The sequence below is a fragment of the Chaetodon auriga genome, chromosome 4 (genome assembly GCF_051107435.1).
Source record: "Chaetodon auriga isolate fChaAug3 chromosome 4, fChaAug3.hap1, whole genome shotgun sequence".
NCBI classification, from domain to species: Eukaryota; Metazoa; Chordata; class Actinopteri; order Chaetodontiformes; family Chaetodontidae; genus Chaetodon; species Chaetodon auriga.
This window is the reverse complement of record NC_135077.1, coordinates 10,853,129-10,877,846: the sequence shown is the minus strand read 5'-3', so window position 1 is coordinate 10,877,846 and position 24,718 is coordinate 10,853,129. Positions and strand designations below refer to the sequence as shown.

The following is a 24,718-nucleotide window of genomic DNA, read 5'->3' as shown; positions in this document are numbered from 1 at the left end:
TTCATTCCAGTTCTCTCTTGTGCTTGCATTGTCCCTGCTGCTTTGGCGCATTGCTCATTTTTTGCAATTGACCCTACTTAGAAAATAGTCTTGATAAAATTAAGAACTTTATAGAATGCTTGAATGGAGATGCTACTGTTATAATAATATGATTTTTTTTTGTGCTTATGTAAATCAGGAAGTTTAGGGACCCTTGGTTTTAAGTGGTAATGGAAGTCTGTGGAATATTTTATTTGTTTTACAACCTCTGTCTCAATGAAACTTTAAAGACAAAATTAGTTTATTAACATTTGTCTTGTGTGGCATTAAGTGTAAATATCTCTGGCTTTGCCTTTTCTTTCTGCTGAGTGCCTCTGACAAATGACTATATTAGGAAATGAATTACTGGCATTTGGGTGCATTAGTGTTTTTTCTTCCATTAGGTCTACTATAAAACAAAGATATCAGGTTGACAGTGCTTTTAACAGTATCCCCGTCGCCGTACAACATTTTGAAAGTGATTTATATTTTCCAGATATTTTTACAGAATATTTAGAAAAATGCATTCTCAGAGCGTATATCTGTAAAGATATCATGCCTTGCTTTTGCTTTTATAGCCAGTGTGTTTGGTTAAGAATGCTTGTAGAGTTACAAGATGACAAATTTAAAAAAAAAAGCATGCCTCAGAAATAACTGCCAAAACATGCAATCTCTGTTGGCCCACGGCCAGAGGTCTTACGAGGCAGCCTGTCTGTTACTAATCAAAACCAACTGGGAGCTTTGCCTAACTTGGTAAAATAGCAAGCTAAGTCAGAACGAAGAAAAGTCCATTGAGGAGAGGGGAGAGACAGGTTTTGAAAGAAGAAGAAGCGGAGAGGAAGTTTCTACAACAGTCAGGAGAGAAAGTACATTAGAGGAGGGTGGAGTGAATAAATGCGTATAGTGTGCTGGGTGAGCTGTGAGACGGGGGATGGGGCTCCTAGGATGTGACTCAGACTCCCTGTCAAAACCAGCAGGGAGGGGACCTGATGAGAAAAAGGATAGAACGGAGGAAAGCAGGGGTGGAGTGGGGGAAAGAAAACCCGGCCCCTCTTACACCACCCCGACTCTTCGGCATTCAGCGTCAGCAAAAACCTTAATGTGATCAAGATGGAAGTTGTCTTTGGACTTTTCTCTGCTCCCCGGCTTTCTGCCTGCCTTTGGGGGCTTCACTGCCTTTCCGACAGTTTTACAGTGGAGAAGCTGACTGGAGTCCAGAAAATGGCTTGCAGAAACTGAGACTAAGGACTGCTTATAAAATGCAACGTATGTCAAGTTCCTTGGAAAGAGATGGATTCATATTTCTCAAGCGTGGACGTATTCCTTTCGGTGTATGAATGAAAAGGCAACTTGTGAAAAATCTCTGGATCACTGCACTCCCACCAAATACTGGATTTCTAATCTATTTGTTGGATTATCACCTGGTGTTTAATTACTATATGAACAGATACTTCTTTATATTGTAAAAAAAATGTTTCATCACTGGAGAATTTACAAAAAGGAAATTAAAACACCTGAAATGTATTGAGGTGTCTGTTTTGCTGTTGGTTGAAGGCCAAGAAGAAGCCACCGCTTTCGGACATTTTTTTCTAGCCTTCCGTACTTGACTGATAACCAGGTGCAAGTTCATGCAAGAGGGTGCAGATGGCAGTTGGTACCATCCAGCTCTTCTCCTGAGGAAACAAAAGGTGAAAACATGGAGATAAAAACACTTGTCATAAGTTTTGACAGAGATTTTACTGCTCAAGTAACATTTATATGTGTTTGGTAAGAAGCTGCTCAGCTGACTTTTCTGTCTTCTTGAATTGAGTATATCCTTCTTTTTGTATCTCTGTGTTCTTTTACTCCTGTACATTCTGACCTAAAATGACAGGAATAAAAAACAGAGCAGTATAGTTTGGTTTGACAGTGTGTATTATGATAATGTTGGCTTGTGGTAGTGCATGGGTAGATACAGATGACAGTTAAACAACACCCTGAATTTTACAAACCAGAGTATTTGTGGTGTAAATGACAAACTGTTTTGGTTACACTTAATCATATAAAGATGTTAGAAGTAAACGAGGGGCATCTACATTTGATGTTTATCTTGATATTTTAGAATCCAGGCAGCTTCGTTGAGTTTATACCTGGAAGCTTCTTAACACTTCAGGCAAACAATGCCATTCCAGATCAAATACATTCAATGCATGCTTTAATGTGAAATTTGGCACAGCTCTGCTTGAAAAATATATCAGTTTTCAATGTTTGATTAGCATAACTGGGAATCCTGTCATCTTGTACAGATCCAGCAGAGTTTATACTTTCCAGGAAATTGTGACTGCAATATAATTGCACCCCTCTTGAACTTCCACTCACTACTCCCTAGCTGTTTACTTGAAGAGTGAAACATTATTGTGATCTGCACATTCAGTTACTGTAAACTCTTGGGAACACTGGAGTTTCTTATCCCCATGTCTCCTCTTGATTGCAGCAGATCTCGTTCTCCATTTCCAGCTGGCGTCAAAAGCAGCTGTATGGGATAGCACTGGCTGTCCACCATGCCAGTTGCCATACGGAAAAGAAGTTGGGAGGAGCACGTGACTCATGCTTCAGGATTACAGTACAGCTACGATGATCTGGATCTGGTCTGCTGTCATGGGGTGGACAGCGAGGGACCTTGGTTGGGAGCAGGGGCTTCCAAACAAGGTCGACGGACAAGGTGTGCCTCCATGCCAGAGGGCTCCCACCAACTGCCCACAGAGGTCCTGGCTCAGACACGAGAAGTGACACCTTCTGTCATGAATGATGAAACTGAATCAGAAGAGTTGAAGCTAATGGAAAGCAATGCAAAAGTTCCTCTGGATTTGGAGGAGGAGTCAGTTCATGGCCCTTATGAGTTGGTGGATGCTGATTTTTCCCAAAGGGCCTCTGAATCAGAGCATCTCCAAACCACAAACATTAGGAATTCTGGAGAGTCTCACTCTTCCTTAAACAGTGGGATGTCTATTGCAAATACTTCTTGTGCAACTGACAGCAGCAATGAGAAAACTATCAATGGTGAAGGTGACGTTGGCACAGAGAGTAGCACGAGTCACGACATCTGCAGTGACGATAATGTCTTTAAAAGTCAGCATATCTCTCATGAAAAGCAACAATGCATCTCTATCTCTACAAACAATGGGCCTCCACTGTCTGAATCTGCTGGTGAACTGCCTGGCAAACTTCCAAATCATCAGGAAACAAAGGAGAGCCATACAGAGGGTTACTGCAGACCTCCTGAAATCTCTGAGGTCACACTAGACCAGTCCTCTGCTGCTGAACTGGAACCTCAAGCTGACCTCCCACAAGTAGAGGAAGAGACGATTTCCACCTTCAGCTGTGCTGATGCAAGCATAACCTTACCTGTTGATGTGCTGCACAGATCAGTTAATATGATGGAGAGTGGTGATGTGATGTCACAGGCTAAGAAAACTGTGGAACCAGTTGTGACTTTAGTGGTTGAAGAAGTATGTGACAAAGGAGTAAGAGAAAGCTGGAGCACAGATTCTGCTGACAAGCTGGATGGATTAAATGGCCCAGAAACTCTAAATGAAAATACAGGACTTAAACATCACTCAAGAGACACTCGAGGAGGAGGGCAGGATAATCACGACTGCACTGGGGTGTTGGATCAGGCTTGTGGTTGTGAAATATCCTACCAGACATTGTTGGAACAGCCTAATGTTGAAATGACAGCGATGAACGGGCCTCAGGGAGAGGAAAGAGCACAAGCAGAAAGCAGCGAGGAGGCCACAGAAGTCAGGTATGGGCCAATCACATCATCTGATAATTGTTTCAAAGGTCAGTTTTGCTCTTTGACAGTTGAAAAACTGCATACAGGATATTCAGAACAAAACCCCATACAGACGAGCATTACTCAGTGTGCAGACCAGTATCTGGAAACGACGACATCCGTAAGTCAACCAACGGAAAACACAGATGAAAGCTCAGTGTCCAAAGAGTTGGTTTGTTGTGAAGATCAAACTGTAGCTCAGCAGTTGGAAAATAGCTGTTCAAAACTGGACACTATCCCAGAAGTTAGCCACGTTGAGCCAGATGACACCCCTGTACTGGATCCTCAAAAGAACTCCAATTTCACCCAAAATCCAGATGTTCAGCACTTCCTCATGGTTGATAAACATGCAGCTACTGAACAGCACACCGAAATCCTGCCACCATGCTCTGCAGAGGTCTACGACAAGCTCTCACCAGAGGGACTCTATGGCAACCAAGAGGTCTCTGGTTGTTACTTCAGTGAGTCACCTGCCCCTGAGGTGGCAGATGGTCAGAGGGAACACCGCAGACCAGCAGCAGCAGTCTCTAGTATGGCGGAGACAGATGAGGCCGCACACACGATTATTTACGGTGACACACAACTTGCCGGCCCAGTTTTAGATGGAGCGAATGAACCTGGAGATCAGAAAGAGGACAACACGGTCAAAGTGCGCATGAGAAAGGTAAGGTTACATTTGGAATACATGTGGAAGAGGTGCAGTCGATCACAAGAGATATTACTTTGAATTAATATTGTCTTCAGCACCTTGAAATTAAGTTCTTTTTCAGGTTGAACTGACGTATACTGGGCATATACGGCCTACAAATAATTTTTGTCCCACACTCTGGCAAGCCTCTTGGAAAACAATGACTTCACTCTCACATGCTTACAGATCTGTGAGTGGGGGGATCTGTGAAATGTTTTACTCTTTCTCAACCGCTCGTTGCAAAACAAGGTCCTATAAGGGCATGGAGACTATGAACACAGAGGGGGTTGGAAGCTCATGTAATCTCCAGGGTGAAAGGATGAAACTGGTTTCTCCAGCAAATACTGTATGTTGTACTATTTACACTGTGCTGGCCAGCATGCTCATTACGTACAGTAATATGCTGAAAACTTGTTCGAACAAAGCAATGACCTGAGAACTGGCATGGTGTTTATTCACTACTAGTAGTTGCAGTGTTGGACTTTTTGGAATGACAACAAGAAATCCATTATGTACAATGCATAGCGCATTAAGCAGGCATGTTGTTTAGACAAGTACCATATTGTAGAAAGTAAAATCTTGTGATCCGTTCTTGTTGAAGACGATCACCCGCTTGCAAGCAGCAACTCTCACAGAGTTTAATATGAAAATCCTTTACTTGAGTTGTTTTCACGGTTGTATCTTCATACAGGTTTAATGTATTGGTGTTAAAAATTAGGCTGGATAGAAAAACAATGACTTTCAATAATATAATATGTCTAATCCATATCTAATTTTAGTTTTGTCACTTATGAAAACCCAACTACGATGCTGAGTGAGTAATGTATGCAACCAGTCACATTGCTTGCTTCATGAATCATACATTGACACTGGTCGAGTTGTGTGATCCCAGAAATTTCCAACACAAATTATTATTGCAGGACTGGTTCGTTATTTCAACATAGATTCTGTGTTTGCGTAGAAACTTTGGTGGCCCTCTTAGTCATGACCAATGTTGACGTCAACCCATCAGCTGCCAAAAGTGAGAGATCACAGTCCAGTGGAGGGACATGGAAAACCAGTGCCGCATTTATTACCACTGGCTCCAGTTTAAATTTTAGGATGACTTTAAACCTTTGGATTAAATATCCAAAACTGGCCCCTGGAACTCAAAAAAAGTTCAGCCATAAAAGTGGAAGACACGAGGCAATCCATCCACCATATGGTGATGGCTTGCCTCCTCTTTGACTGCGCCTCAGTGTTTTCACATGAGGTGTATTTACATGCTGTATGAAGCCAGTTTACTAAGAAATTGTGCTTTAGGGAAGGTCATAAGAACAGAAAAAGCAGTAAAAATTGCCCCCAAGAAAGGTAACGTGCTGTATTCAGCATTAAGAAAACACAGAGGAAGCTCGTGAGTAAATTAAAGGGACTGAACTGATGTTATTATATCTGATTGGACAACAGCGACAGCAACCTGGAATTATCTCTGAAAAGATATTATACTAACTAATGGTTATGTCCCCAGTGAACCGTGTTGTTGCAGATTCAGTTCGCAAAATGAAGCCATCTAGTTTGCATAATGGCTTCAGATTAACCTGATATTGGGCTTTGTGTTTATTTGTTTTAGCAACAAGGCTTTATTCTGACCTCAGGGCCAAACTGGCTCAACAGTCGTTTATCTTACAGCAGACGACTTGGCAACATCATTGTCTCAAAGCTCCCCCTGTCTCTTTGTCTGCCCTTCTGTCCTTGTATATTAATCAAATGTTTGTCTTTTGGTCACTTTATGAATGAGACACCTACATTAAAAAAGTGTATATGCAGTGTTTTGATGCATAATCGTCTGCACACTATGTTTGAGACAGCTCAGGAACAGGACAGGTTTGAGAAATGGGATACAGACCACCGGGTGTAAGAGGGTATTTGAAAAAGAGGAAAGGGGAGGGAGGGATCTAAGATTTCAAACAGTGTGGGAACTGTCTCCCATCTCAAAAAAACAGGAAGTCGAGAGGAATGTGACAGAAACCTCAAAAGATGGGAAAGAGAGAAAAGAAACCTTCTGAGAACACCCAAACCACCAGAATGCCCCCTAAAAAAGTTTGCCTCTGAGGCGCCTGACATTGCACTGCACTTGTTTTTTACTCTGCTGTTTTGTGGTTGTTATTGCCATCTCGAGCCAGATGCTTTTGTTCATTCAGCGAGGCCTCGTAAAGATGTCATTGTTTTACCGCGACACAATGTTTCATTGTGATACTTTGCCGAGGAGAAAGAACGTAACGATGTTCGCTGCCACGAGTCCCAATGAATGCGTCAGTGTGAGACACGTTTCCATGAGACACATGGCCCACGATGCCTGTTTGCTCCAGCAAACCCAATAGGAACTGCTTTTGACAGGCTAATGAGGCACTAAATGGAAAATAAATGTAAGCGCAAATCATAAGACGTTATTAGGGATGGGAGCCAGGCACAGGGTTGGAGCTGTAGCTTGTTTATCACGATGCAGGTTCTATCTAGGGTCCATAAGCCTGTCGACCTCACACACATTAGCATTAGTCACAGCTCAGCTCTGAATCTTGTCATCACAACACACCCATTGTAAACTTGACTAAAGCAAGATCGAGCCACATTTACCACTTCACAGGATATGTTTATGATTTGTACAAAGCACTCGCTTAATCCTACATAACCCAGTAACATTTCTCTCGAATGTATCACATTATGAACATGAAACATGAAAACTACTCTCACATTCAACATGTCAACATGCCTCTATAACTTTGTACAGACATACAATCACAGTGGCTGTGTCCCATGAGCTCACCCTCATAAAGTATTTAACAGGGTCTGTTAGCAGAGATTGTAATAAGGTTTGTTTGGGACTAATGAGCCAGCTGTGTGATGCAATTTCTTGGGGTTCTTCTTTGCAGAGAAGCTCAGACAGAGAGCCACACCCGGAGCCAGGATAAAAGACAGAGGCAGAGGGAAATGAAAGCATACTGTGTTAAGAACTCCAGAAAGGGATTTTACAAGTTTTTGAATTTGAGACAAGGGCTTATATTGCCTCAAACAAAACAGGATTAAGGGATAGCAACCAAGGACAGAGTGGTAGGTGGAGAGTGAAGGTGGGCTGGATTGTATGTCATTTAGCTTGTCTTACTGGAGACACACCACCTGAGGTCAGTGTGTGACCTGTTATCACAATGTTAGACGGGCTAATTGAACGTTGCAGCTTAGAGGACTACAGGGAAAATATTTTAAGTTTTGAGGTCATATGATTAGAAATGGACCCGAGATTATACAAAATTTAGAAACATTAAATGCACAGGGTATGTGGAAAGAGGCAACAACCAAGACTATTTTAAGTGCAGAAGGGAGAAGGATGTAGAAGAGCAGAGGGTGAAAGTGTCAGGATAAGAGTTCTAAAGAGTTCAAAAGGAAGAGGAAAGAGAGGTAAGGAGCGGGGAAAGAAGGAAGACCATTGTTGTTTACAGAATAGAGCTCCTTGAATGTGAGCTCAGTGCTATGGTGATCTCTGTTTTTTCTCTGATTTGTGTCTTTATTCAGCGTGAGCATGCTCGTCTGGACTCAATGGTGTTACTGCTGATGAAGCTGGACCAGTTGGACCAGGAAATTGAAAATGCCCTCAGTGCCACCTCTTCCATGGACAGCACCCCGACCCTCCATCGACGGCAACTCCTGGTACACACCTGAATGTTACCTTGCTGGATTTGGCTGAAGGTTCTCCTGCAACTGCAGCAACTGTTTATTTAAAGCTGCTGTGAATGAATGGCATTCATGTCTTCCCTCCACTGCTATAATCTTATATGTCCCCTAGTGGCCGGTATGAGGCATAGCAATGTCTGTAGACACTGGGCATCAGTCCTCTGCTGATGAACTGTGTTGTGACCTTTGCATTTATAAATTTATGCTGTTGATCACCTTTTGAAGACACACTGAAATAGAGAAAAACACTTCTCAATGCACAGCAATGTAACACCTACATTGCCATCTTTGTCTTTTACCTGTGCAGGAGTTTGATTTAGGATCTGTGCCAGCAGCATCACAAAACCCTCCACATGCACAGGTTGCTGCTGTCTCCTCCTCAGGATCTGCAGCAGCCCTTGGAGCAAAACCTAAGAGTGGGGTAAGTCAGCTCTGCATCATATCAGTGTCAGTATCAACCGTAATCAGCAGGTCATGAGGTGACACATCTGCAAAGTAAGCATTTGCATACCCATATATCAATATCTTAGACACACACACATACACACACACACACACACACACACACACACACACACTATTTACCACTATCATGCTTCACCATTGGTCTTCACTTCCTTTTTGGCTTCCTTTGCTTTTCATTTGTGCTGTTTTTCTAAACTGAAATCGGCAGGTTTGTCTGTCTCCATTTTGAAGGTATGAATACTATTCTAACAACATTTACAGTTTTTCAAACAATCACAGAAATTTCCTGAGCAATTATAGGAATTATAAACTTTAATGATGATTTTAAGACTGGAAACATCACTTGTGCATAGTTGTGGCCATTTTATAGGTTTCTGGTTTCTCTTGATTGCCCATGATTAAAACATTTCAAATGATGTGCATTGTTTTTAGAGCATGGAGCTACTGTAAAACAGCTTTTATATGTCCAATAAAACCAACTTTTTTTCTCTTGTGAAATAGCTGTGCAAAAGTTTGAATAAAAACAGCAAACACAGAGGACACACACACACACACACACACACACACACACACACACACACACACTTGAAGTGATTCTCCCAATTGTAGGAATGTCCCCCAGTACTTAGGGCTTAGCCAAGCGGACGTTAAAGCTCTATAATTAGCCAGTTCCAAAGATCTAGACTGCTTCTCCCCAACAAAAGGGTCAGAAGAGGGGACTGGAGGTGAAAAGTCAGGCCAGGGGGGAAAGAGGGGTAGGGGGACACGCTTCAAGTGAGACGTGTGTCTTCAAACCCCTTGCTTGCTCACTTAATGACTTTGTCAGCCTTGCTTTGCTGTTGCCATCAGAACGAGGTCAAAGTGAACAAGGCCAGTAGTCAGAAGACTGAGCACTCAAGCAAGCTTTTACAAGCAATCATTTGAATAGAAGTAAAATATGAACTGCTCTGAGACAATTCTATCTCATGATGTAGTGATGCACAATGGGATAACCCTAAATGCCGAACAGGATGTTTCTTTTGCAAAACAGTCCTCTTATCTAGCTGGAACAAAACAGTGCGACCTGTGGAAACGTCAGAAATCCTCGATGAAAAGGGCGTCTGACATTCCTGAATTATTGCTTTTTTTTATTGTTGCATGTCACAACTCTTTTTGCTTTATTTCACTCACATGTGACGGTTAATTGGAGGGTCAAAGAACAACATACTCTGTGAGGTGTGATGTGTTATGTCTGTGGCCAACTGTTTCCACAACCTCCATTCCTGCAGTAACCCAAGGTTACTCACTAAGCTTGAGTAAACAGTGCTTTCACTGTGCCTAATAGGAGGCTTTTTTACAGTGGAGGCCCCGTGGTGTGATTGATTGAGGCCAAAGAGATGATGACTTCATGAAGGGGTTTCTCACTGGTTACTAGTAGTAGGGGACTATTGAGTCCTTTCACACTCAATGTGTTGTGACGCCCCCTTAATCTTTTTAGCTAGACAGTACAAATCCTTTAAATGATGTAAACACAAGGCAGATGTGAGGAAGAACCAGGGTTTGGGTTAAAGCTTTCATTCAACCAGACATCACAGTTGTTTTACAGGATGACAACATATAGTAAATAATATAATCACACAATAAAACAAGCACAGAATAATAACTATCATTTGTTATGGTATAAAAACACTACTCAGTTCTAAATAACAGGGAAGGTAATACGGAGAGTCGAAAACAAATGTCTAACCGTTGTTTCCCTTTCATGTGAGTGTAATCTCATATGTTATAATAGGAAATAATCTCATCCTTTCTTCAAGTATTAACCATTATACTGCAACCCTGAAAGCTTTTATAGATTATACATGGGACATTGTACATTGACAAAGGCTGAACATTACAAGCTTCAGAATAGTAGGACTTTTGGATCACATTAAATTGGAGGATTTCCCCTTTACTTTGTTCACGTCGTGTGCAGACACAACCAAACAATCAAATCACTGAAAACAAACTTTGTACTGTATACAGTCTGTTCAACCCCCCCAAATCCAGGCTGAGAGAGAGAGAGAGAGAGAGAGAGAGAGAGAGAGAGAGAGAGAGAGAGATATATATATATATATATATATATATATATATATATATATATATATATATATATATATATATATAAAAACCTCTTTTCAAACAAGAAAAATGCCATATAAAATAAATAAATAAATACATCTGACTCTGATTACTACTGACTCTGTGCTAATTAACTTTTTCACTAGCATTTGCATGTGTTTTCTTGAGCATGTCTTGACATAAATCCTAACAAGTAGGTTTTTTCAAGTTTACACAGGACAGCAAACAACACATATTATTTAGCAAGCCAATGGTTAGTGCAACCCGTTTGAGTATGTGGATCTATTAGAACAGAACCTTGATACTATATATAAAGCACTTTGGCTTTGAACCTCCATCTTGGCCATCAGTGAATGTTGGCACTTGGGGGGACTGAAGTCATTGTCACTGCTAAAAAAAAAGATGCTTATTGGTCATGCAAGTCAAGCACAAGGAACAGAACTGTTACTGGCTGATACAGTCATATTCTTTGAACTCTGGATGACTACCAGATATGTATCTAGGCATTAACAACAACAACAAGCAACACAGACCTCCAAAATGTGTCAAATCTCATCTTGTGGATGAACACAGAAGAGTGGCCAATCTCAAAGCACATTGACTATCGTCTGATGATGATTTAGCCTCTTGGGTCCATGGCCAGTGTTTGTGGGCTTTTGATGTAACCAGCAGATATGCAGATAACGGTAATCTGCGCCAAGACTCCCTTTTCCGTGTGTCAGTGATGGTTTACTATCCAATGAGTAACTTTCAATCTCAGTAACTGGACATTTCAGCTAATCTCTCAACAGATATGAATGCAGATAAATACAAAAAGCTAAGATGTTGTCGGATGATAGCCGATGGGTTCCAAGATCGCATTTCAGCCAGTGTGCTCCACCTCCTTTGTTCTTCACACACACTGTTTATCAAAGCTCTCTCAAACATGATTGGTCGGTGGACTTGGACTACCAACGGAAACCAGAAGCTTCTGATACCGGAATCTTGTCTCCTGCTTACAGATTCAGCATTCATACGTAGATACCTCTTTATAGATTTAAGGATTGGCTGTGTGTGCGTGTTTTGATAAGGATGATGTTTGGAGAGGATGGTGAAGTGTTTATCATTGTACGTTTGCATTCCCTCCATCTTATGATGGATTATGCAAGAGGTAACTGATATTTATGTTTTGCTGTTCCCTTGACACCTCCTGACACTCAGTGCAACACTTTGGTGTGATTGTACCGAGCACATACTCGTACTGCTCTGTCTTATGTAACAGTGATAAATGTGAAGTGGTTGTATGTGGCCACGTACGTTGGTGATGATTGGACATTCACTTGGTGTGCACAGTGTCGTTGTTGTGGATAAGGCATTGGGTTCAAGTGAATAGATTCTTGGCTCCTAGCTAGCATAGCTGGTGGCTATTGTTAGCCTTCAGCAGGTGGCTGTTATTCTTGCATCGAATGTGGGGCTAACATGTAGCGGATGTTGGGCCACAGCAGGTGTTTTTCTCTCATGGTGGAGCTGCTATTCTTTGCCCAGAGTGTTTTTGTTGGCAGGTTTCTATTACTTGCTTAGTGTAGCAGGTGTCTTGCAGTTTTATTTGTCTAGCATTGTTATGTTGCAACAGGTGTCTTTTATTTGGTTTATAGACTGGTGTGTATCTATTGACTTGGCTATATACTATATTTAACAATTAATTATTTTCAATATTGATTAATCGACTGATTATGTTCTTGATTAATCGAATAACATTAAGGTATATTTATATTCTCACTGTGACAGATTTCCTTCTTTGGCATAGTTACTTCCAAGCTTGAGTAGGACCAGCTTTAGTGATTTTGTTATGATTTTTTAAAGAATTTGTTTAATTGCTTGCCATAGCAGTATGAGCTGTCATTAATTTGTCATTACAAACATAATCTGTAGTGACAAGCCTTCGCTACGCGTGGTGTGAGAGCCATTTGTTATGTGACTATTTTTAGAGCTCTGTGGCTACAGAGGATGTGCCAAGCCACAGAGGCGGGTGGAGGCTGCTGACCCCTGACCACCTTCCTCTGAATGTTACAGTCGGAAACAACATATCAGTCACCCTCAGCACGGAGCGTTCCCACCAGAGCGACATACTCAGAATCCTCTAAAGACCTCAGCTACTGAACAAGGTACAGACCATCGCTGTCTGTTAAAGTTAGCACAGGAGTGTTTTACATGTCATGCACATGGTGACAGTAAGGTGCTGCCCCATGCCTACCCTCATCCTGTCTGTCTTTGGTAGACAGTCCAAAACAGGGCAACCTTTGACCCTTTGTTTGGATCTGTATTCTGTATCCACAGCAACAGTGCTCCACACACATATTCTGTCTCCTTTGGGGGTTTTGCTGCTATTTGACAGTGAAAGTACCAATTTCCAGTCTATTTATGTCTGGATTCAAGGGATTACTCTGGGAGTTGATTGAGTTAGAGATATTTTTATTTTGGAATGACGGAAAGACTTCATTGCCTGTCTGTTGGTTATGTATGTACATAGCTCTTTATCTGTCTGTGGTCTGGTGGACAATAGAAGTGCTGTGGTTTGCGTGCTAAGGTCACGAGCAGATCTCTGCTCTGTCCTTCCTCTGTGTTCCGGTTTGGCAGCCTCACAGTCCCCAAACATCCTTTATCCAAACCACACCTTCTTAGTGTCCCACTCAGATAAAAGACTCAATATTTTGCTGCTTTCACTGCCTTTAATTTATCTCTACATTTGCTCCCACCCTCTCTCGTTCCCATCCTTGGTCAACAGTCAACACCATGTGCAGCAGGTATAATTATGTTTGCCCGCATTCCATGCACATATTTGGCTTAAAGACTGTAGTAGGCCATAATGAGTCAGCGAGCTGTGAAACCAACCGCCATTCAGTGTGACAGGGGGTGCCAGTAGTGGCTCTGGTCATGGCCACGCTAGCCGCTTTGTATGGTGTCATTGTCCCCAAGGTCACTCCTCTGCTCTGCACAGCTGTAACAGGGAGACAAACACAGACCTGCTGTGGTTTAAAAGAAGAGGGTAAGAAAAAAGAAAAGGCTTGTGTTTGGAACAGGATGTGGAAAATGAACTTCTCTCAACCCCCACAAGGAAATCATGCTTTTCCTGTCGATTCAAAGCTATAGCTGTGTATAAAGCACTCCAAGAACTGGAGAGAGAAGGATATACTAAATAAATCTAGTTCATATTTTTTGTGCTTGGCAGGGTATCATCAGAAAACAAATAAAATAAATAAACACGATCCAAAACAGTGTGAAGCCAAAACATGCCATCATGAAATGTATTAAAATTCTCCACATGTATCAGCCAGGCTCAGTGTGCATACTGAACATTTTGTCAAAATTGATTTGAGCTGTGATGTTCTTAATTGTTTCACAGAATGAGCTTTCTGTTTAGCATCTTTGTGGAAGTCACACAACACATAAATCTGTGTGTGTACACTCCTGTGCTCAATGGCAACTCTCTCTTATGACAACACACTGTGGCACGCCGCCTAAATCACATCAGCTTAATTATTGGTGTGATTTATGGCCTCCATATGGTTTTTGGTACTTTTTAAAAAGTTAAGTGATTCATGGTTTTTCATCCAACATGAAAACATCAGTCCACTGTGTTTGTTGCTAACAAGCACTAGTTGGTAGTGCTGAAGGCACGCACGGAGTCAATGAAGCGGAACGAACCTCTATTACGTAAAGGAGACAGTAAAAAGAGCAGCGAATAGTTGCAGGATGATGGTACTTGTTGACAGTAAATCTTAAGGATGACTGGAAAATGCAGGCATCTGGAAACACCCCTGCAGCCTGCTGATAATGAAGAGCCATAAATCACAGAAGGAACAAACAAACTGAATGCACTCTGAGACACACATACACACACAAATTCATAGATGCTGAAACATGCACACAGGAATTCATTGTAAAACCAGGTGCAATTAGGCAACACTTATTCAGGCTTGTGATTTAGGGTTTTAATTGGGACATTTGGCTTAAGCATGTGTTCACGTTTCTGTTTTGAATGTGTTTTCATTCATAGTTGCCTTGAAGTTACATTACCTCAGCCAATATACACCTGAGTGTCTCATTCCATTATTCATCTTTGCCCTCAGTTTAAATGCCTAAGGAAAATGTGGGACCTACTCATTAAAGAGATTTTTTTAAAATATGTTGAGCTAAATATCTTATTGTGGCAGGTGAAAGTGTACCTGTGCAAAGTGTGTCAGCCAACGCTCTGTTGACCAGCTGAATGCCGTGCCCTGTAAAGGAGGCAGTGCATTCTTTAGTAAATGTTACAAAACTGTGACCCAGCAAGGTCTGCCAAAGGACTGCTGTGGGGCCGCCACAGTCTTCTGCAGAGGACAGTCTAATCCCTCTGTGTTGTTAACCCACTCTCCGCTCTCTCCCCAAAATGTCAGCAGCTAATCCACAGGCTAGCATTGTTGGTGCAGTTGGGATAATGAGTCTTATCCCTATTAACTCTGGTCCATAAACTGCGAGTTCAACCTGATGGTGTGCAGGGAACAGGTGACACATTTTGTCTTTTGATCGAATATTCTATAATGGACGATAGTTTGATGCGTTCATCTGTGTGTTTTTTCTTGCCATGTTTGTTCTCTCTGTGGATTAAACTATCCCTTGCAGAAAGAGCCAAAGCGGTAGAAGAAGCGACCTCAGTACTGCACAGTCTCTGCTTGTGAGAACAAATGTTTGTTTTTTGACTTTTAGACAGCCTTTTTGCTTTTATTAAGTCAATCTTGAAGTTCTTGTTTTTGACAGTTCATTCATATTTGTCACTGAATTGGAATTTAGATTTAAGAATCCACACATTACAGTTGTCACTTCTGTTTCCTTGTTTGTTCAGTGAGCAAGTCAACAATTATGTTGTCTGTAATATCACAAAAAGTAAACTTTTTTTTACATCAAACAGTAAAATTGTTTAAATAGGGTAACATAGCATATTTTACACCATGTTTGTTGCTGTTTGATGACAGAGTTTTCAGTCAGTGCTGAATTGATGTATTGTTTGTATATTCTGAAATATATGGACCTACCAGAAGTAGAAGGACAATATTTTAGTCACATTCAATTGTTTTATTTATTGCAGGTGATGCTTTGTGTGTGATTCAGTCCACACCAGATTTTATTGGGAGTATAGTTAGAACCACAGAGTCTCATTGAGGACTTGCACGCATGTAAACATGAACGGTTTCCATTTATGCAAACCTGTAAGAGTGACGTTTGGTGATGAGCTGTTAGTTTGCTTTTTGGAAGGAAGTTAAGAGTTATTTTCTTGTCCAGTGATGGATTCCAGGGGCCAGTCAACAGTTCACAGTTTATGCTCCAGGGGCCCAGCACTAAATCCTACCAGACACTGCCTGAAACCAGAAGCCTGTTGCTTTGGCCTACTCTTGTAAACAAAGACAAATGTGTGTATGCCCGTGTGTGTGTGTGTGTGTGTGTGTGTGTGTGTGTGTGTGTGTGCGTGCGTGTGTTTGCGTGCGTGTGTGCGCGCGCATATCCACTTTTCTCACTCTTTAACTTAACATCACCCCATACAGAACATATCTCATGACTCGAGGTTGAGTGAGAGAACAAGCCTCAGCTGGTGGTCAGTGTGTATGTGTGTGTGTGTGTGTGTGTGTGTGTGTGTGTGTGTGTGTGTGTGTGTGTGTGTGTGTGTGTGATTGAGTGCACAGTGGATACGGTAAAATCATTAACTTCATAACACAGCTGAAGATTGAAAGTGCACTCATTCATGCTGTAGATTTCACCTGAGCTTTTCATGTCTTACAAGATGTCAGGACATAGAACTGAGATGTTTTCAAGTGTCACCAATTTTTTTAAGGAGTTGTTTTCTTTTCAAATAGCTCTTAAATCCAACATCTGGACACTAATATACATCTTCTGCAGGAAATGTTCCAACGCATCATTACACTAAGTCATCGCATCACTTCCTGTTGACACACTCCAAATGTGACATATGGAAACTGTTAAAAATGTGGAAAGGGGGCACAGGGGAGAAAATATGAGGGTTTGGGGATAGCACTTTTCCTCAAGGAGAAGGCTAAAATGAGATTGTTTCCCACGTTTCCTTGCACACGTGCACTCAGGGGTCGACAGAGCGTGCAGAATAAATTCTTTTATAAGTGCAGGGCAGAAAGAGCACATTCATGCCAGTCAAAAACCAGAAATGAGCTCCAGATAACATCTCCAAAGGCTCTGGACAAGCGTGCACGTGCGCTCACACACACAAAACGTCTTTCTTCACTCTGTCACAGTTATATGTCTGGTGCTGGAGCCGCCAGCTTACCTGACCGTAAGGCATCTGCACCAATTTAGCCATTTGCGTTAAGTGGTGGAGAAAAAGGTTTGGGTTAGCCTGAGCCCCCTAATCCTTGGCCAGCACCGACCATGGGTGGTCACACACACACGCTCTCACACACACACACACACACACACACACTGCAGCTGCAGCGCAGGAGGGGGCTGGGGATGAGAGGGTGGCGGTGGGGTTGAGAGAGGCATGGATTGCTCGGATTTGTTGTGCAAGAGCCACATGCCAATGGCTTGCTTAACATCTTTGACTAACTCACACAGAGAGGCTTGTGCATGCAGCTGTACACAGTGTAGGGTCCATCACTGAAAAACAATTCAAAAATGATTTGTTAAAAGGGCTGGGTATTGAACCTCAATGCTTTTTTTGGTCCCAACCAAAATGTGTCAGCAGCCCTGAGTATCATGAACTGCTACCAAATATTTAGTCAGTTTCACACTCTTCTTTACGTCTTCTGTGAGGGAGTCAAACTTATTCTGTGCAGTCCAAGTTTGTTCAAACCCTCAGAACATTATTTTAAATTCGAGTCCAAAGATACCAAATATGTTGTATGTGGTTTGTGTCTACAATGATGAGCAAGACATGTAGAATATCAATATTCCTTTATTTGATCAACATTTCCATCAAAGAGATGTAATAACCTCAAATGAAAAAGATTTCCACAAAACCTTCTTATAAGTAAATAAGTATCAGTCTATTACTTGTTCATTTCTACCCACACGTACAACATTGTATTTTCATTTTTTTTTCGAGATTTCTGAAACAAGTAAAAGCTTTTCTGTTGTGAACTCACTGCTAAAACTGAAATGATTAGTTGTAAAAACCTACTTTATGAAACTTCTCGCTACAATAATGACGATAATGACCCTGCAGCAATTTATCATGAAGGCACACATGCTTGCACGCACACACACACACACACACACACACGCGCGTAAAGCAAACACATACCTCACCCCCTGTGCCCCCACACATCCCACTTCCAGTAAATTAGTGGCAGTAAATGAGGCAGCTGACGCTTGTGTGCTCCGCGGCCTACAGCTCCCCAGTGGACACCTGACACGGCCTGGACAACCCCACACAGGGACAACCTGCGCTGTGGCATGCCAGGGGGAGCGCACGCAAACATCGGGAAACTATGTGACCGTGGTGCTGTGAAAACACTGGTACTTACTGGTACCCATTCATTCACATTCTTGTTAGGCTCTCTGGTCTCACACTCACATTTATTCAACTGTAATTGCTATTATGAGGGAAAACACTGCATTGTGTGAAGGTGAGATTTACACTGTGTGTAAGTGACTTCATGGGTCATTGACAGGAACCCGTGGTGTGGTGTTTACACAACAGGAAGGGTGCACACTGGTGAACTGAATGTCTTGTTAAGCAGAGAACAGACCTCCCATATTGATTCCATTATTCAAGGCCAGTCTTCCTCCTACTTATTATAAAAATACAGAAAGTTATAGATTTTTTTTTCTTTATTTAAACATCACTGTGCTGCAATATAAGATAAGAAACATTTGGAACAAAGGCACACATGAATTAGCTGTGTCTGAAACACCTGAAACCGACAAAGTGATTCAATGTTTTGTTTTGTTTTTCCCACACACAAATACATGTTCACACACAGACATAGATACGTGGTGATGGACAAAAGTGGATTTCAGATAAAGTATGTATGAGTAGACAGCTCACCCACTTCCTCTAAAAAACCTGAGTGAGACAGATTGGGACCAAGACAACACTTTATCCAGCGTTAATCAGCCAACATGTTAGCAAAAGCAAACTCGCGTATGAGAGCAGGCATTGTATTCGCTCTCACCAGACTCTGTCACGCTTGTTGTAGTTCATCATAAAATACAAGAGCCCCCTTGATATTCGAGAGGCAAAGGTCCTGTAGTCACATATTTTGCTTTTTGCTGATTCATTCTGTTTGTTTCACATAGCAGAACATGCTCTACAGTCTTACTGTGTAGACATTAAAGTGATTAATAATGACACTAATGCTCTTATCTTAAATATGGGTATGTTTACCACAGAATGTACATTAAAGGAGAAATTGCCTTGAGCTACAGAACTTCACCTTAATCAGATATGAAAAGATTTGTCTCTGCAAAACATAAGTATAAAAACATGTTGAAGTGTTGTTGGTGGTTATCCATCCATCCATAGGCCTATACCTGCTTATCCTTGAAGGTTGCAGTGGGCCTGGACTGGATCTCAGGTGCTGGTCTGTTTCTTTGCTGTGATATCCCGGAGCCTTGTTGTTACTGTGAGCTTGCCAGGCAACCAAAGGAGACTCCAAGGAAGCACAATACCCCAGAACAATTAAAGAAATGAGATATAATCTGTTTTTATGAGCTGAGGTGCTGGTAAATGGATTTTAGTACCTTTGGAGAGAGCCAGGCTAGCTGCTAGTGGTAGCTTCATATTTACGATACAGTCATGGGAGTGGCATCAATCTCCCCACATAGATCTTGGCAAAGCAAGCAAATAAGTGCATTTCCCCAAATGTTGAAATGTTCCCTAAAGACGATTATCACTGTGGTTTTGGCTGTGTTGAATCTGCAGGGTAAGTAGCTGCCAAAGGGTAAGCAGGCTTTAAAGTAGTCACAGCAGGGCACAGCTAAATCACTTTAATTAGCCCTGAGGGGACAAAATAAACACAGAGGAGGAGGAGGAATGTATCTTAATAGGACTATCAGAAGATAAAGTAGATCAGAAGCAGAGTCAGAATCAGAAATACTTTATTGATCCTCCGAGAGGAAATTGTTTTCATTATAGGTGCTCCTTATAACAATAGAAGAGATAGAAGAGATTCAACATGTAGATATTTTCGCACTGAGGGTACTGTGGACAAAGTGGATTCTTTTTATCGAGAATGTACCTTGTCCTGTCTGATCTGTTCCAGGGGAGTGTGGATTAAAACAGGTCAGGGTGTTGAGGTCAGCCAAGAAACCTGAGGTCAAAAGTCAGAGGCAAGAGAGACCTCTGCATTCCAACTGACCCCCCCCCACACACACACACACACACTTTACCAATGAAACAGCTGCTCTATTTTTACTAGAAACCCTGTGTTGATGCAGTTTCCTAAATCCCACCACAAAGCCAAAGAAGGAAATACTACGTGCACAGAATGCTGAGACTCTACTGTGGCTACAGAAAGTGTTGTGATTTTATCAGTGATGTCTACGTGAGGGTTGGATCAACACTAGATCAGAGGAGAGTGTGCTGTGTGCTCTGACTTTAAATGATGTGATATTTGTTCAGAAGTCTCTGGTGGATTAGTTATCTGTTCTGACTATTTGTTACAACGTTTTCACATCAGAAAACTATGCATATGGAGCTTTAGAAACCCCCTTGGTATGTTTGCATGGCCATTGTGTGTTTCTATGATTGTTTTATTGGTGTCTTATGCAAAGGGACTAAATAAGTCGCTCACACAACATCATTACACTGAATAAATACTGTTATTTGATATTTCCCATCAATGTTTCTTCATATTTTTCATCACACAAACACAATGTTTATTTAGGACTGTTTAAAGGTTGCTGAATGGATGAAGGGATTTTACTGTATGAGTTGAAATTCATCAAACCTAGGTTACCTTAGCTGATCCCTTTTCTCTTCTCTTTCCCAGAGCACCTCTACCGTTCCTGAGAAAGAAAAAGCTGGTGAGTCCTTGCTTGTTTTTTCTTCCTCATGTGTTCAGTTTAGATCTCAACACTCTAGATAATAGCATTAGGTTGCATTTAGCTTTATTTCCTTCTCATTTTTTTTGTCATATGTGCGTTTGGAAAAAGTGTCCATCTGCAGTTGATATGTCTGTGTCTGGTCTGGTGTCATGTGAAGAGATTCTGCGTGGTGGTTTCTGATTGATAGCCTTGTCCGGTGTTCACAACATGAGGCAGGAGAGGAAGGAGGGAGGGGCTGAGTGGAGGAGGACAGGCTCTGCTTCTATGAGACACTGGATGTGAGTGTAGATAAGATCCTAGACTCATCTCCTAAACCATCAAGGCCAGTCGCCTTTCAAAGATAACAGCCAGACTGGATGTCGTGTCTGATGCCCCAAACTTTTGACCTGTACTTATTTACCCGTTGCCCCCATTTCTTACTTCTTTTGAGAATAAACAGCTAAATGCTTAGAATATGTATATCCATCCAAACGCACACAATAGCACACATGCACTCTTGTGACTGTAGTGTTTGTTCAACCATAGGCCCACAGTTATCAATCCTCCTGACTTCCTCCTGATGAACAGCATCACAGCATTGATATCACGTTATGCCATCACTTTGCACTGCTTGCCGTCATCCACTTTGCACACTTTATTATGAATCGATCTTAAGAAGAAACTCAATCTGTAGTGACTGCCCCCTCCATGCTGGCTCCGACCTCTCTGTCAGCAGTCTGCCGGTAATGCACAGGGTCATCAGAAAACTATGGATGGACAGACCTACTTTCAGACAGCCTGCAGGGGAGCAGTGTTCATTAAACACCCCCCTGTGTCGTCAGGCCGCTGGTAAACAATACCAGCGAGGTGGTTCGACGTGGGGACGAGGCTTTCATATTGCCCCCCGCTGTCTCAAAGCCCGCTGGGAGTCCTCACTCACTCTCGCTCTGTCTCTCCCTCTAATTACCGCCACTTGCTGAAAACCTTCCATGGGAAATGTGCACAAGCTGTCAGTATGTTTATTCATGTGTGTGTGTGTATGTGTGTGTAAACATGACTACTTTTTTGGCAAAAGGCCCACTCCAAATGTTTTTTGCAAGGAGGCCAAAGCTTGCAAAAAATGCACAGCACCAACTTCAAAGAGGTCAAATGCTCTTGGTCATTTTCCTTCTTTTAAATCAGTCTGACTTCCTGTAATCAAGTTATGTAACCTCCATCTCTGGGTCTGTGTGATGGAACCCAGGACTCTGGAGGAGGGGTTGGGGTACAATGGGAGTTGGCGGAGTTTTGGGGGACTTGATGGAGCACAAAGCCCAGTGTTCATTGTGACACTTCAAAGCCCCCTCTGTATGTCCACCATTTAAGCCCCTGGGAATGACACATTTGTGACAGTGTTACATCACACACCATGCCCTAAAGGCTCCTGCTGCACCGCCATGAAAGACAGCTCATTCATGGTTAATTTTACTATCTGTGTGACAACGGAAGCACACCAGTGATCAACAAGAAGTTTCCACAGCCCCGCGCTCTGTGACTGCACAGTTGATGACCTCCCTGTGGCGTCGGGTGTACCTTTAGTGAGTGGTCAGTGTCACGGCTTTCCTCCGCACAAAGAGGATGTGTCTACATGCAGCAGAGTTACGACTGTCAACCTGTTGTTTAGAAGCGTTCTTTATGGGGCTCCTGTGGTGCTGCGCAGCCTAGCCTGAGCTTCAGGGGGGTGTCTGTTCACAGAAATGATGCAACTCATATCACACTGCATACCATCTGAAGACGATAAGAACAGTCATGCAGCAAGTCATGCATGACTGTCCTTATCATCAGTTAAGCATGGTCTAGGAGCTGATGCATGTGATGTGATGTCTTTGCTCTGTTGTTGAAAACAAACTCATGAAGCACTAAATGTGGCGTCAAGAAAGCCAAAAGAAATCTATTTCATGCTTTCTGTCCATTGATTATGTGATGATTTTCAAGTATTAGGATGAATACGTAGAGGAGAAAAACCCTTTTGTAAGCTTCTTAATTGAACATTTTTTTATGATGAAGTGTTGATGTTCTATGACTATATTTACGTAGCTAGGTGTCTCAATATCACCCTCCTGGAGTCTACTGTGGCCAAATCATGCCTGTTCATGTTGACTAAACAGACAATAGAGACGTCAGTTAGGCAAAAGTGGGGGTGGCTCATTATGGGTGAGTGTTTCATACCAAGAGAAAGGCTTGACTATCACATGAAAGTTGGCCTCAGTCCACACAATCATAAGAACAGGTGTGTCGAACGCAAGTTCTTGTTGTTGTAGCTCTGCAGTTTTACACCGCATGATCATATCATCATAACAAACCGGAGTAGGTGTTTGAACTTTAAAATTGTGTGGTAACTGTCTTTTTCTCACCTGATAACATCATACATTCATTGTTCAGCTTAGTGTCTGCACAAATAATATAGAATTTACTCTTTTACAAAAAGACAAGAAATTAGTCTGAAAATGTAACACATATTGTGCTATATAGACCAAGCACAGTGTTTTTTAACCTTTCATCAACTCTACAATCATACAACTGTCTTGAATTGTCCAATAATCTGAACATGGTAAACTAATTTTTCTGCACATGGCTCTGGTTTTGCTCAAGCTACAGTAAGTGATTGACATCAACTTTTCACTTTATGTATGCAGCAGAAGAATGCAGACCACTTCTCTCTCTCTCCCACCAGTGTTACAGCTTGTCAACGCCACACTTTAGAGATTCCTGGCTCGAAGAATGGTCTATCTTTTTGTGCCCTTGATTGTAGCTGAGTTGGAGGCACCATGCTGCGCCTTCCTGAACTAAATATAAACCAGTGGGAATATATAAACAGAACACAATGATGGGCATCCAACCAACGGTAGGGTTAAATACTGACCTTTTACCTGGATTCATAGACTCATAGTTTACAGCACTTGGTGGAGGAAAGGAAAACCGAGGAAAGAGGAAGTGGTTTAGCACCCTCAGTGGAGTCCTGTATGTGAGGGGCACTGTGACATCAGGGAGTTGGTGGTTCCTGTGAATAACTTGTCTCATCATTTCTGTCTGTCTGGCTCTCTTTTTTGTTTCCTTGTTTCTCTTACCTCCCTTGTTTCCTCTTCAGTCACCGTTCTTCCCTTCTTGGAACTCCAGTGACAAATTCATGTTACTGGTATTCAAAGCCGATGGCAGCTGTGTTTTTTTACTCTTCTTTAATTGTGTCTGCTCTGAGCGTTGACCTCTGGGAATCCCAGAATTTATCATCATATTATTACAAACTGTGAAAAGTCCCCTCTGTTGGTGCATCCGTTTCACTGTTTCTTCAAAAGAAACAACACTAATTTTTGTACCCAAAAGACGATTAGTCACCACATTTTGAGACATGCTTGTATTTGTTTTGTTGTTGAGAGAAAAATGAGAAGACTCTTTCATGTCTGTTGCTAAATATAGTAGAGCCAGCAGTTGATTTGTGTTGTGTAGCTTAGAAGTGGAAAAAAGGAGATACAGCTAGCCAGCCCCTCCTCCAAGTAAAAAGTAAATGACCTACTTGTACCTCTGCATTTTTCTAATGTAAAATATGTACCTCTACTATACCAGAAATAGAAAAATTACTTGTTATGGTGATAGCCAGGCTAGCTTTTCCCCCTTGCTTCCAATCGTCATGCCAAGCTCGCTAATCATCTACTGACTCTAGCTTCATATGTAGGACACAGACATAAGAGTGGTACCAATGTTTTCATCTGTCTCTTGCAAAAAAAAAAAAGAAGAGAATTTTCCAAAAAGCGAAACTATTCCTTGACTACAACTAGTATGGAGATATGATTGTGTTGTGCTCTTCAGCATCTGACTTGATTATTTGGGTAAACAACTAACAAAGTCCTCTCAGCACAGATGGTGTCGGAAAATCCCTGTTC

At 41.8% G+C, this 24,718-nt stretch overlaps 1 protein-coding gene across 1 annotated transcript in view; it reads left to right on the top strand.

The window, feature by feature from the left end:
- Window positions 1-1,591: 1,591 nt before the first annotated feature.
- Window positions 1,592-24,718, top strand: part of dlc1 (DLC1 Rho GTPase activating protein) — a 75,411-nt gene continuing 52,284 nt past the window's right edge. Inside the window, exons 1-5 of the mRNA XM_076728057.1 lie at window positions 1,592-1,706; window positions 2,495-4,496; window positions 8,067-8,201; window positions 8,533-8,646; window positions 20,768-20,801. Coding sequence (XP_076584172.1) covers window positions 2,559-4,496; window positions 8,067-8,201; window positions 8,533-8,646; window positions 20,768-20,801 — 2,221 coding nt within the window. The 5' untranslated portion in view covers window positions 1,592-1,706; window positions 2,495-2,558. The remainder of the gene's footprint in view (window positions 1,707-2,494; window positions 4,497-8,066; window positions 8,202-8,532; window positions 8,647-20,767; window positions 20,802-24,718) is intronic.